Raw genomic sequence first — 14,172 nt, 5'->3', positions numbered from 1 at the left:
GTTGCAGACCCCTGGGCTAAATGTACCTAAGGTAAATTTTAAGCAATGATAAAACAGATGTCCGTAACAGTAAAATGATGTAGCATGCAAGTCACTTCACAATATGTAACCTAACTTTCCTTGCAGCGTGTGCGAGAAGCGCGACTCAGATACCTATGGATCAGTGTCTGACAATAAATAAATCCCATTTTCAGCATTCACAGGAACCGCAGCAATTAGCAAGAGCTTCTTAATAACTTAGTTCTCAGTTCGTCATAGCAAGGGCACTCCAGGTCATAGCTTAAAATGTCCTCAATTCCCTTGTTGCCACACGTATGCATCCAACTGGATCCTGGAACATGTCTTGTATAGATGGTCTGTCCATAGTACAAACGACAGTGCTGTTGCTCCGCCTTTACTTATTGAGATTTTATTGCTTTGCAGACCGCTGGCATCTTCATGTGTATGATCAGCAAATGACCGCCCTGGGACGAATATGGCCCCTGGAGCGGTTTGATGCCTGGCTCCTCAGTTGCCCAACCAACTAAGGAGAACAATCTTTTTTTTTTCAAAAAAAATGTTCATGTTTCCTTATATCATTTGCCAAATTAAGCAGGGGATATCTATGGCACCCGGGTCAGTTCGTAAGGCGCGTTCCAACACTGAAAGGGTGATACAAATGACAAAAATTCTAGTGGCCAATTTGGCCAAACAGAACCTCCGCCACCTAACCTGAGGGGGTTTAGAAATAAGAACATAAGAAGACAAGAAAGAGCCTGCTGGATCAGACCAGAGTCCATCTAGTCCAGCACTCTGCTACTCACAGTGGCCCACCAGGTGCCTTTGGGAGCTCACAGGCAGGAGATGAAAGCAGTGGCCTTCTGCTGCTGCTGCTGCTCCCGAGCACCTGGTCTGCTAAGGCATTTGCAATCTGAGATCAAGGAGGATCAAGATTGGTAGCCATAAATCGACTTCTCCATAAATCTGTCCAATATATATCTGTTGCCTGGTTTTTAAGCCTCGTGGCTCGAAAGCCAGCGTTTTTGTCTCCCCTGTGTTCTTTTTCCCTGGCAGCTCAGGACCGTGCAGGCGGATGCTTTTGCAACACCCTTTTCATATCATGATGGCTTTCTGAATAATTCACGCCGCCGTGCGCCAGCTCCGTACCGCCGCGCGGCCTCACTCTTCCTTTCCTGCTTCTTTCCTCCTCCGCAGATCCCTCATCCCGGCAGCGCTGATCAGTCCCATAGCTCCATGCAGCAAGGTTTGCACGTACCTCATCCCAGCAGCCAGTCAGGGCAGCCATTGCATCACAGCGGTCCACCCACCCAGCAGAGCCGGCAGCCGCCACAGGCCGCTCCTAGCAACCATCCACACAATGACCTTGCCTTTAATCCCGCCTCAGCCTTAGAGGGCCAGGCTGCTGGGCAGGGTGCGTCCGACATGCCGGAGCCTTCGCTGGATGTAAGTTTGGCCACGTGCCGGCTCGAGCTTTCCACAGGGGTGGGAGAAGCGGCCGCCCTCGTTGTTTGGGGCATGGCTGGCTTGGAACCACTGGAGCAAATGAGGCAGGACTCTGCCCATGCCGAGGAAAGACCTTTCTGCGGGCGGCAGCAATATGTTGGATTGAGGCTGCCCTGAGGGAGGAGAACGGGGCATAAGGGGGACGCTTCGAACATTGTCATTCATTGATTACGTATTGATATTTGTTGAGCAATCCTTTGTTTTGTGACTGGCCCTTCACAAGTTGCTAAAAACTTGACGATGTGAGTGTTAAGGTAGCCTTCCTCAGAAGAGAATTAAAAGAAGCACAAGGTACCTGCAATTGAAATATTTGGATATACCTCCTGAGGTTGGCTAGCTTAGTTTGGGAGCAAGTCAAGGGGAGACTCTTTTTTTACACGTTCTGGATGGGATCAGGTGAGCTGTTTTCCCTTATCTTCCAAGGGACACATGAAGAATGCTTTGAATCTTTGTTCCCGGGCAGTGCTGTCACGCAACGCCTAGTGACAAAATGCGTGCATTTGCTCATCTCACAAGGAAACCATTCCTTGTAGCATTGTCCATGGGTGGAACGGGTCCATCTATTTCAAGAGTGTGGGACAAGAGTGAAAAAATATATATATCCCCGAGGGGCTCCGGGCAGTGTACAACATAAAATATAATTATAAATAAGTTGCTAAAACCTTTAAAACAGCAATAAGAGTAATAAAAGGCGTCCAACCAGCCCCCTTTTTAAAATCCTCCCCAGGAGGGAGGGACGGCGAGTCCCATTAGATGAAAGGGCCAGATGTAAGAGCCAACCGGGGGGAGGGGGGGGGAGACCATTTCAGTGGCTGGTCCCTCCAAAAAAGAAAGTGTGGGAGAAAGTCCAGTTATGTAAGAGAACCTCCCCCACCCGACCCCATCCTGAAAATTCTCCAAAATCCGAACAGTGAGAATCGACGAGGGAATGCCAGGCAACACCCAAAAGTTGCTGGCGGAAGTCAGTGATAAAAGCACACAGATGAATTTCCTAATTCCACAGTGCCACAACCGAGAAGGCCCTTCCTTGGAGTTGCCACCAGTCTAGACTCACGTGGCAGGAGCACCCAAAGCAGGGCTTCCCAAACTTGAGTAGGTTTATGATCAGCAGAAGTTACTACCGTTTCATACGCTTCTGCCACATATGCGGGGAATGCAACATTAGCGTGGCAAGAACGGGATGTAGGCCTTTCACTTTTACTTGTCAACTACTTTGATTACCTTGATTGGGCAGAAAGGCGAGGTAATGCATTTTGTAAATAAATAAAGAAGTAACAAATGCTCCACTGTAAACATCAAAGGTTTTCGTGGCTGGAATCAACTGGCTGTTGTGGTTTGTCTGGGCTATGTGGCCATGGGCTGGTAGTTTTTGATCCTAACATTTCACCTCTGAAGATCCCGGCCATGAATCCAGGTGTAGCATTCGGAGCAAGAACTACCAGACTACGGCCACACGGCCCAGAAAGCCCACAACGGCCAGTTCCATTGTAATTTTATTTTCCTATGTCTCCTCTTTCACCAGATTCTGTATGGCCTACAGGAGTTAGAAAGCATTTTATTTGGCTGGTGGGGGCGGCTTCTAGATCCTCAAACAACTTTCAACAGTGGACTGGCCCTTTATTCACTGAGGAAGTTCCCAGCAGGACCTCGTCTGTGGAGTGTCACTGATTGGGATTCTGGCCCTTTCCCCACTCACTGTTTGCCGCGCGCTACTCTCGCCGAGTAGCACAGGGTCCAACTGCACTCCCCACTACAGGGGCGGCCACAACGCAGCTGCCCCGACTCTGCTGCTCTTGCGCCCCCTCAGCACGGGTCATTCTGGCACTGCTCAAAACGGCGCCTTTTGATGCCCGCGCGGGGCAGTGGGGAAGCCCAGGGAACACGACCCTCGCGCTAAAAAGGTCCTGGACCAGACGAAACGGACGTCATTTTAAAAGTGGGGAAACGGCCTTCGACACCCAGAGCGAGCTAAGCAGAATAACCCCCACAATGCCTACAGGTTCCCCAGGGTTGAGGGTAGCACTCTCCTGGACCTCTTTAGCACTCCGACCCATCCTGATTGCTGTGGTGTAACAGTTTCAACCACAAATATCAGTGCTTCAGAATTTGAACTCTTGGTTGAACTTGGTCACATCTCCATTTCAAAGACCATTTATAGTTGCAATGGAGATATTCCTGGGCTGCCTTTAATGTATGCTGGGGTCCTTTCTCTACCCACAAGGGTACCTTCAGATGCATGTATATTCTGCAACAAATGTCCTTACACCTAAATTCCCAATGGTTTTGCCAGCATGTTTTTACCATTTTCAGATTTTCCTCTGTCTTTATTCTACAGCTGCTTCCTGAACTCACGAATCCAGACGAGCTCCTTTCGTACCTGGATCCTCCTGACTTACCAAGCAATAGCAACGATGACCTTCTCTCTCTTTTTGAGAACCAACCTCAGCCTTCTCGCGTGTTCCTATTGTCCACTTCCATTACACCTTTTCTCACGCCAGCTTTTGACACGCCTGTAGCTTCTTCACATTGGTGCGAGGAATCCTTAACACCGCCTTCTTTTCCTCACTTGCGAGGACGAGCCTCGTAGCTGGAGGGAACGATGCACACTTTCTTCGTCTCGGAACTGGCTTGCTTGCGTCAAGCTTTGCAAATTGTGCAGTGGAAAGAGAGAGGGTGAGATGGGGGCAGACCTCCAGGCCCCGCCATTCTACATCACAGACCGTTTGCACGGATGCAAAAAAACCTCACCGGTTAGGTCTGCAGAAAAATAGTGAACGAGGTTTGGAGATGTGCAGCATGAAGTATACTGGTCGAAGCCAGTCTCACCAAGGGAAGAAAAGGCAACAGAACTATTCTAAAATATCCCGTTTCGGAATGTCCTTCCAACTGTGTTCTTCCGTGTGTTTTCTTTCTCCCCACCCCCCACCCCCGCTTTATGGTGTGGTGTTTGTTCCACTGTTTCCCTCCTCTCCCTCCTCCAATCTGTGCATTTGGGTCAGGCAGAATGAGAAAAGAATCGATTTAGCAAAGTGTTCAGACTAGCCAAACAAGCTTAAACCACAAAACACATACCAAAAAAAAGCACAAAAGAATCCATAAAGATGTCACAACTATGATAAAAAAACACAAAACTCACCAACGGGAGGTGTCTATTCCTTAGGCGGTCATTTCTATGGGATGGAAGAGTCCTCTGGATCTCTGGGCTGCAGCAACGGTGGTTTTTCTAAATTGTAGCAATTTTTTAAACAAAAACTAATCTCCCGGGCCTTTGCTCGAACACAGAGACTTGGAAACGGGCTTTCTTCTGTCTTTCTCTTTTTCCTTTTCTTAATGGGGTTTGGCTTCAAAGGACAAACCATTTTGTCATCACGTTAGCAGGTCAACCATCGAACGGGAGGGAGGGGGTTGAATCATATCCCCATAGGAAAGAGAATAAACTTATACCAAACGTTGGATCTTACCAAGTGTTTTTGTCACCGGTGTAGTAAGACAGCCCTAGCTGGGGAGCATGGAAGGTATGACAGGAGATCAGCAAGATGGTAATAATAACTGCTCCCAGTAGGATTTGATGTGGGTGGCTTGAAAGAGGCATTTGCAATGATAAGTTTATTCCTCTGAAAGTCTCTCAAAACTCTCAAAAGTTTATTCCTCTGAAAGTCTTGTTGGTCTGTAAGGTGCTACTGGACTCCACTCTAGCTGTCCGATACCTCCCCGGAGTTTTTTTTTCTTCCTATCTGTTGTTCAGATGGTGACATGGCATTTGGACTTTTCATTTTCTTTCTTCCAAGTTGGTTGAAATTTTTTAGCTGCCAGGACTGTTTTCTAAATATATATATATATATATATTATTTTTCCAAGGACAATAGGCATGAGAAATATAAGTCCCTTTGGTACAAACCGTACCGCGGCCTCTCCTGCCACAGTTCTTCTGTGGTCTTTGTGCTTCTCACGTGGTTGTCTCCCTCCTGCACGAGCTTCCCGTCCCTCCCAGGGCTGTTTCCGAGCTCTCGGTCAGTCTCTCGTATCAATGATGTAAAGTATCTGTATGTCAAGACGTGCGTGCGTGCGTGCCAACTCTGCCCTGGCGGGCCAGCATTTCGTCTTCTGCCCAGTGTGTGAAAATCTTGCTTCTTTGTGAATAATTAAAAACAAAAAACAAACCTTAATGGCTTCCTTTCCCGTCCAGAAATCAGATCAAATATATCCCATGTTTGATTTTCAGCCGTAAGCGTTCAACTTCATGCCCTTCCGGGTGGGAATTTTTTTTTGCCTCACACGGCTTGCTTCTGTGTAAGGCCCACCCCCGCCTCCCCCCTCTCTGAATGGTGCGGCCCGGGCATTCCATTCCCAATTTGCTCTCTTCACCAAAGTCATGCTTGTAAATCTTTGCGTATTTTGTTTTTCGCGTCTACCGCCACTGCTGTATATGCATCTTGTTTTATATATATATATACTAGTCCACAGCACTTTGCTGTAGATACTACAGAAAATGGCAGTTTTAGTTCCTCTATTTTCCGGTAGGAGTGTTGAATTTGTAAAACATTTTATGTAGAGACGTCTCAACACTTATTTTCTCCCTGTTTCCCTTTTTATTGAGGTTTCGTTTTGTTTGTTTCAAAAGAAGCGCTGTTCGTTATGCAAAAATCAATTATTTTAAGAATTGCTATTGTAAATACCTTTTGTGAATATTTTAGTATTGTCTTTGATAATAATATTCAACATTTTCCTGATCTGGTTATACTTGTGTTTTAAAATACACAGTCTTTGTGGGGGGAGAATAGGTCCTCTTCTGGGTTGTTGGTTTTTTGTTTGTTTGTTTGTTTTGTTGCTTAAGGGTTCTTGGATTGAGGGAGCATTTTTTTCCTTTGATAAAATCCCCCCCCCCCTCCAATTTCTTAATCCAGTTTATTGGGTCTGGCCCATCTCCTGCACAGACCTGAAAAGAAATGGTTACAACTGAGGATATCACCTCGTGATTCTTTTCGTTAACCAGACGACAAAATAGCCACAAAAACGGTCTCTTTTTAAAACTCCTCTGAAAGTGACGTTGTCCCGTACATACGTGAAGAGTCGGCAGTCCGGTGTATGATTTTTCTGGCTTTGTCTACACCGCAAAGGATCTTGGTTACTGAACTCCTGGGGAATAACATGATGGAATAGCAATGGTGCCACTGATGTTTAGAGCTTCCTCCTATTTCAAGTGCATTCCGGTGTCATAAGAACATAAGAACAAGCCAGCTGGATAAGTCCAGAGTCCATCTAGTCTTTTTTTTTTTTTCAATGCGGATGGTATATACTGGTGGCCCACAGTGAAAAAGAAACGCTGAATTGCTAGGGCACTGTTGTTAGCTGCAGCGAGTGCTAGTTTCCTATGTACTGCCCAATTAAGGTTGCTAGTAAGAGTTATGCCCAAATATTTGAACTGGTTAACTTGTTCTATGGGTCTGTTATTGATGGTCCATGTATGACTAGGGGGTCTTCTAGCGAAGACCATTATTTTGGTTTTTTCATAGTTAATTACCAGTTCGTTCCTCTTACAATATTCAGCACAGCAATTTAAGAGACGAGTGAGACCAACTTTAGTGTGGGAAAGAAGAACGGTGTCGTCAGCATACAGTAACGCGGGCACGTGTTTAGTGCTTAGTTTGGGAACATGCCCATTGGCCTTCTGGAGGGTTGGCACTAGATCACTAAGGAATATATTGAACAAAGTGGGGGCCAATGTACAGCCTTGTTTGACCCCTCTGGTTGTGATGATATTTTCTGTGAGCGGTCCTTTTGTTGCGGCTCTTATTCTGCAGCTAGTGCAAGTGTGTAGCTGTTTTATAAGAAACAGTGAGTCCATCTAGTCCAGCTCTCTGCTACTCGCAGTGGCCCACCAGGTGCCTTTGGGAGCTCACGTGCAGGAGGTGAAAGCAAGGGCCTTCTGCTACTGCTGCTGCTGCTGCTGCTCCTGAGCACCTGGTCTGCTAAGGCATTTGCAGTCTCAGATCAAGGAGGATCAAGATTGGTAGCCAGAGATCGACTTCTCCTTCATAAATCTGCCCAAGCCCTTTTTAAAGCTATCCAGGTTAGTGCCCCGCCCCCTTCCCACAGTAGCTGATGCCTGCATTATTTTGTCTCCATCACATAAACATCGCATGGGCAGCTACAAGTTCGTTGATCAGGAGTCACTGGAAACAGTCCATTACTCTCATTGGTTTTAAGCCTGTGTTGCACAACGGGCAACCAGCTAAACCAACCACAGCACTCGGGGGCTCAAAACCCAGCGGTTTTTCCACTACCTGCCTCTCCAAAAGCAGACAGATTATCAAGTGTCATCGATGCAAGTTACTCAGTCCCATCTTCAACATAAGAACATAAGAACAAGCCAGCTGGATCAGACCAAAGTCCATCTAGTCCAGCTCTCTGCTACTCGCAGCGGCCCACCAGGTGCCTTTGGGAGCTCACATGTAGGATGTGAACGCAATGGCCTTCTGCGGCTGTTGCTCCCGATCACCTGGTCTGTTAAGGCATTTGCAATCTCAGATCAAAGAGGATCAAGATTGCAGCTATAGATTGACTTCTCCTCCATAACCTGTCCGGGCTTCCTAGCTATCCAGGTGAGTGGCCATCACCACCTCCTGTGGCAGCATATTCCAAACACCAATCACACGTTGCGTGAAGAAGTGTTTCCTTTTATTAGTCCTAATTCTTCCCCCCAGCATTTTCAATGAATGCCCCCTGGTTCTAGTATTGTGAGAAAGAGAGAAACATTTCTCTCTGTCAACATTTTCTACCCCATGCATAATTTTGTAGACTTCAATCATATCCCCCCTCAGACGTCTCCTCTCCAAACTAAAGAGTCCCAAACGCTGCAGCCTCTCCTCATAGGGAAGGTACTCCAGTCCCTGTTTAAGATTTTATCACCCATTTTTTATTTAAAAAAAACCCAGCTCCTCTGCTAGTGAGCAAGAAATCCAGATTAGTGATTTGATTTAAAAAAAAGAAAGAAATTGAACTGGAAACAGAACCATTTAAAACCCGATGCAGTGAATTCCGGTGTTCTGCTGGTAGCAATCTGAGCAGGCCGTGGGCACGTCCCTGCTGAGGAGGAGGAGGCAGAAAAGGAGATGCCCCCACTTGAGCAGGTTTGTCTGATATCTATTGTAAATCCTGACCCAGGTGAACCAGGCTCGCCTAACCTCAATCTCAGTCCAGGGTTGCTATACAGACAGGCCATGGCAAACCACTTCTGAATGACTCTTGCCTTGAAAACTCCATGAGAGGTTACCAGAGGCATATGACCTATAGGCCAGTGGTGGCGAACCTATGACACTCCAGATGTTCATGGACTACAATTCCCATCGGCCTCTGCCAGCATGGCCAATTGGGGGCTGATGGGAATTGTAGTCCATGAGCATCTGGAGTGTCATAGGTTCGCCACCACTGGCCTATAGAGACATGGGGCCACCCCTGTCCCTGGGCGCATGCCGTTCTGTCACGTGGAGGGGCGCCCGGCTTAGCGGCTGTTGGCCGTTGTGCCCGCCTGGGCCGCACACTGCTGCCAAACCCCACCATCATCACCCTTGGCCTCTGTGCAGGCTGCCTTTTGCCCTCCACAGGCCCTGGGGACGGCAGGAGCCGGCCTCTCTGCAGGCCAGCTTCTGCCGTCCCCAGGGCCTGGGGAGGGCAAAAGCCGGCCTGCACAGAGGCCGCGGGTGCCCAGAGGAGGTGTTGCCCCCGGGCACCATTTCCCCTCAATACTCTTCTGGGGGTTACCATATGCTGGCTGCCACTTGACAGCTCTTTCCACCACTATGGTTGTTAGCTTTGTGTGTTTGATCCTGCCAGTCCTCCACAAGACTCAAGAGCGGCATGCGTGTTCTTTCATCCAGCTGACATGGCAGAACGGGTAATGCAGCTGTGGTCTCCTCAGCCCTGGCCAGAGACCTGAATACTTCACCACACCGACTCTCTATGACATCCCATCATTGGGAGTAAGGTTTTTTTAAAAATCATGGTAACCAAATGCAGCACTCGTTTTGTCGATTATACATATAACAATTAGATCTGTAGAAAGGGGGGGCATGATCATTGACCGAACTTAAGGGCTATCTTAGCTGGGTTAGTGTCAAGGAAGAGCAGGTGCCGAGATCGAGCTGTGCACTTCCACCACGTTTTATTAAAGGGTACACTTATCTATATTTTGGAGGCAGGCAATGGCAAACCACCTCTGAAAGACTCTTGCCTTGAAAACACCACCAGGAGTCGCCGTAAGTCAGATTGTGACTTGATGGCAAAAGAAAATTATCCAAGGGACAACATTACAAAATCAGCCTCGCCATAAGCAGTTACGCATCGTACGGTCATTCAAATTCCAAGATCTGTTTCAGAGAAATAGACCTAGTTCATTTGTAATCCGCTCGCTCCAATTACCTTACAATGAGGTGAAACCCTATTTGACAACGTGGGGTTCTCTTATGTTGGGTGGGAGAATTCTATTCCCAAAGTGGGTTTGTTTATTATTGTTCTTGTTATTCCTTTGTTTTGGAGGCATTTTCATTTGGGTTTCTTTGTTTCCCCATCGCGGCCCACCTGGAAAAGAACCCTCAGAGACTTATAGTTCTACTGCCAAGACCTAATGTTACTATTATTATTATTATTAGGTGATAATGAAACACACAAATGTCTGCAGTGGAGACTCCAAGGACATCTGTACATATGTAAATGGCAAATAGAGACATGTTAACAGAAATGCATTCATTTTCCTTGGAATGTGCATTTGTTTTTATTTCACGGGGGGGAAAAATGAAGCTTGAAGATCCATCTTATGTGGGAAATGAATCCTGTTTGTTAGCGTTCGTGAAGTCTCCACATTTCTTTCACTTCTTGTAATATACTCTGGAATCCTTTGTGGAAAGAATTTTTTTCCCTTGCATTTTTGTTTGTTTTTTTGTTTTACTTTCATGTAATAATTAGCTTAATGTGTATTAGTCTTATCACCTGTGTATTTTTAGGGTGCTACAAAAAATAATGAAGAAAATAAGGGGATTAAATAATAAAAAAATAAAAAGGATTGTAACCAAATTCATACTTTGTACAATTTTTTGATATTGTGATCAGAGGATAATTTTAAAAAAGTACAATCTGACGTTAACCATGCAAAAATAGCCATTGTCCTTGTTTGTACATTGTATGTACAGTACAATGCAATCATTTCATACTTTAAAACTGGTCAGAAAAAAATAATTGTGATTTTTAGTCTTGCAAAACTGTATGTAGTTAGATGATGTGACAACCTAATATTTATCTAATAAATATGTATTCAAATGAAACCTGTATATTAGGTGTTCATGTGGTTATTTTGTATTTAAAAAAAATAAATCAGATTGACTATTGCTAGACATTTATATACTTTCTTGTAACACTGAAAGTACTCTCGTTTTTGCTCATGTTATTATTTTTTTTCCTAAATAAATTTGGAAAAATTACAGATGGACTAATGGACAGCTCTTTTGTAAATCTGAATTTTCTACTTACTCAAAGGAGAGAGTGGGGAAGGCCCTGGACTTGGGATCAGAGGATCAGAGCCTGTTAGTGTATGTACTGGTGTACTTAGCTGAGCTAGGCAGTCAGTACCAAATCAAGGACAATATGGAAGGCTTCCCAACAAGTAGTAAGATTGCATAAAATCACAGGAGACGAGCAATCGCATAACTGATCTCTCTTGTCCTTATCACTTAAGGGAAAATAGGCACCATTTTCTAACAGCTGGTAAGATGGCTCGCAGTGCAATCCTGAGGAGGGGCAGAAACCCCTTCGGAGGCGGCATGACCCAGCACCAGCGTGAAGGGCATTTACGCTGGCACAGAGGAACTTGTGCCCATATTAGGAAGCCACCATAATAATCAAGGCAGGTGTTCAACAGGTACTGTCACAAATATTACACCCATGCGTACTCCAACTCACTAGGGCCGTTTCCGCACGGCCCCCCAGGCGCCCCCACGCAGACAAGAATTCTGCCGGCGTGGGGGCGGAGGCCGGCGGACGACAGGCGGCTCCGCATGGAGCCGCCTCTGCCCCCTTCCCTTTCCCACTCACCTTGTCCCCGTCGTCGGCCTGCTGGCCTCCGAAGCCCCGCCCACGCTGCCCTCCGACCTCCAGGGTTGTGCTTTCCATGAAAGAATGGTTGTGCTTTCCATGAAAGAATTTTGTAATAACATTCTAATCACCAGTGACAGTAGAAAACAGGAAGATACTACACAGAACCTCACAGAGGACGGGCCTGACCACACCTTTCGCCGGCAACCCAGGAATCCATTGAACGATTCCTGGACTCGTATTTTGGTGATGCTCCCAAAGAACCACCGTGGCACAGCACTGGGGCCCGTCCGAAGGACACCTGGGACTAAACCTGGGATTGGGAGGGTATCCATTCATCTTCAATCGGACCCCCCCTGATCCCGGTGCTGACCGCGCAGGGGAGTGCCCGAGGGGAGCCACGGTGGCTCACAGTGTCTCCGATGTCGCTTCCAGGCGGCGAAGAAGTCCGAAGAAAGCCTGCATTCCAGCGGATCTGTTCCCTCTCCCATGAGAGGACTGGGATGAGGAAGTGGGGGGGGCGACTTCGCGAGATGCCAAACGACATGGAACCCGTGAGCGCCAACTATGGGGAGGAGGAGCGGGCACAGTTGCGAAAGCAAGGCGCGAAACCTGCAGAGGGACGGGACCAGCAGCATAAAGAAGTCCAGCTTCGAGTTGGACCGATGCCAAATCGCTCAAGCGGCAATATCGCCCAGAATCTGTCCAGTCCATGGTAAGGTCCTGGAACACTCCAGACTGGATTTACAGCGGCAGCGAAAGCGTTCAGACGCTAACGCCGCGCAAAGTGGAAGCTTACTGCAGCTTTTAACGGGGCCGAACTGGCTAAATTGGAGCGAGAAAAGCTGCTCTGCATCGCACCAGGATGCATTGACGCAGAGGAGAGGGAGCTGGCTGCGTTAGAGAGGGAGCCCTACGGGCAGCAGACCAGGAAGCCCAAGTTGCAGGTCTATGCTGTTACTGATAATGCGGCAGAGGCCAGAATATCTGGGTCCTGCCACCCCAGCGTAATACCCTTAAGCGCCCGATTCCGGCCCCCGTGCAACAGCTGCCTGCCCAACCTGCTCAACCCAGCAACCGCCCGCCCCAGCAGGCGCCAAGAGCCCGTGGAGCGAGGTTACTAGGCCCCGATACCCGGCCCGTTTTGATGGGACGCTTCCAAACTTCCCTACTTCGTTTTGCAACTCAATGCCCGCTTGGAAGACTATTGCCAGTTTATGCCCGGTCTGGCCGAGAAAGGGAAATGCGGGACATGGGCTCAGTCCGCACGGATGGGGCAACAGCGACTGGTTAAGTGACTCTTTTGGTTGCAAGATGAGGCTCGCCGCGGTGCCCGCATTCCTCAAGCCTTAAGGCACCAAGATCCGAAGCGAGAATGAAGCTATCGCACCATCAAAACTTATCCAGCAAGGCAACGCCCGTTTGCAGAATTTGCCCGTGAATTTAGATGCGGCTGCTGGAACTTCCTCCTGGGTAGCCTGAGCAGCATGAAATCACGAATACTTCTCGGCGGATGCTGTGGGCGGCAAGCTGCGTGAAGCGGTGTTTTGGTACCTGTTACTATTGCAGATTGAATCAGTTGGGATCCCAGGTGGCGTCGTTGGAATGCGGCTGCGTGCGAGGCCTTGCATGTAAAACCTGCCCTAAGCCCGCAGAAGCCAAGCCCAGCCCGCCCCTGAAACCACCTCTGAGCGCCGTGGCTGACTGGGATTGTGTCTTTACTCTAGGAGGCCAGGTCTAGCCAAACTTATCCCAAGAGAGCAAAACCAACGCTCCAGCTGGCACTCCATCTGCCAAGCCACCACGCGGATCGGGGCCATGCCTCCGGCGGGCTTCGTCTAAAGCGGTCATCGAAGAAGCTGACAGAGGAGGAAGCAGCTGTTTGCCTAACTTCAGCCCCATGGGCGACTCCTGACGGTGAGTAAGAAGGCCAAGCTCCCATTACTGTCCAGCGTTTCTGGCCAACCGCTAAACACACTTTCGCATTATAGCCTCGGCCCTTGTGGATTGGCTGCTCCCATTGCTTAATCATTTGGGTGGCAGAGGGCTAAGGTCTGGACAAATTCCCCTGGCTAAGCCCATACCATTCACCCAAATGGGCTGACAGCCCCTGGGGAGCAGAGGACCCGGCCAGTTCAAAACACAACCCGGTTCTCCTCCGTTCGCCGACCGGTGGGAGAAGAATGGATTTTATTTTAGGCGCCAGTGGAAACCTCCATAGTTTTGGGCATGCCATGGTTGATACATGAACCAAAGTTCATTTGGAAAGAAGCGGATCTTAAGGTCACTGACCCTCCCTGCGGTGAACACATGAATTGGGTGGAAAACCCAACTTCTCCTGACACACCCCTCCCTGGCCTATCAGCGGTGCTCGATTCATGGCATCCCGCGGTACGTAGTCTAGCCAGAGTTTTCAGAATTGAAGTCACGATCAGTTGCCACCATAGAGACACTGACTGCAAATGGATTATACAACCAGGTAACTGCCCAAGGTTAGAATCCTACCGTATGAGTCCCAATGAGGGAGAAGGAACCCGTGCCTTCTTGGATAAGAACCACCTGCTTCGGCGGGTTCATCTGACGAAC

At 48.0% G+C, this 14,172-nt stretch overlaps 1 protein-coding gene across 1 annotated transcript in view; it reads left to right on the top strand.

Moving 5' to 3' along the window:
• ZMIZ1 (zinc finger MIZ-type containing 1) overlaps positions 1–5,669 on the top strand; it is a 218,241-nt gene extending 212,572 nt beyond the window's left edge. The window contains exons 18-19 of the mRNA XM_048505840.1: positions 1,195–1,443; positions 3,839–5,669. Coding sequence (XP_048361797.1) covers positions 1,195–1,443; positions 3,839–4,090 — 501 coding nt within the window. The 3' untranslated portion in view covers positions 4,091–5,669. The remainder of the gene's footprint in view (positions 1–1,194; positions 1,444–3,838) is intronic.
• The last annotated feature ends 8,503 nt before the right edge of the window (positions 5,670–14,172 follow it).

The sequence above is a fragment of the Sphaerodactylus townsendi genome, linkage group LG08 (genome assembly GCF_021028975.2).
Source record: "Sphaerodactylus townsendi isolate TG3544 linkage group LG08, MPM_Stown_v2.3, whole genome shotgun sequence".
NCBI classification, from domain to species: Eukaryota; Metazoa; Chordata; class Lepidosauria; order Squamata; family Sphaerodactylidae; genus Sphaerodactylus; species Sphaerodactylus townsendi.
The sequence above is the reverse complement of the archived record's forward strand: the minus strand, read 5'-3'. Positions and strand labels throughout refer to the sequence as shown.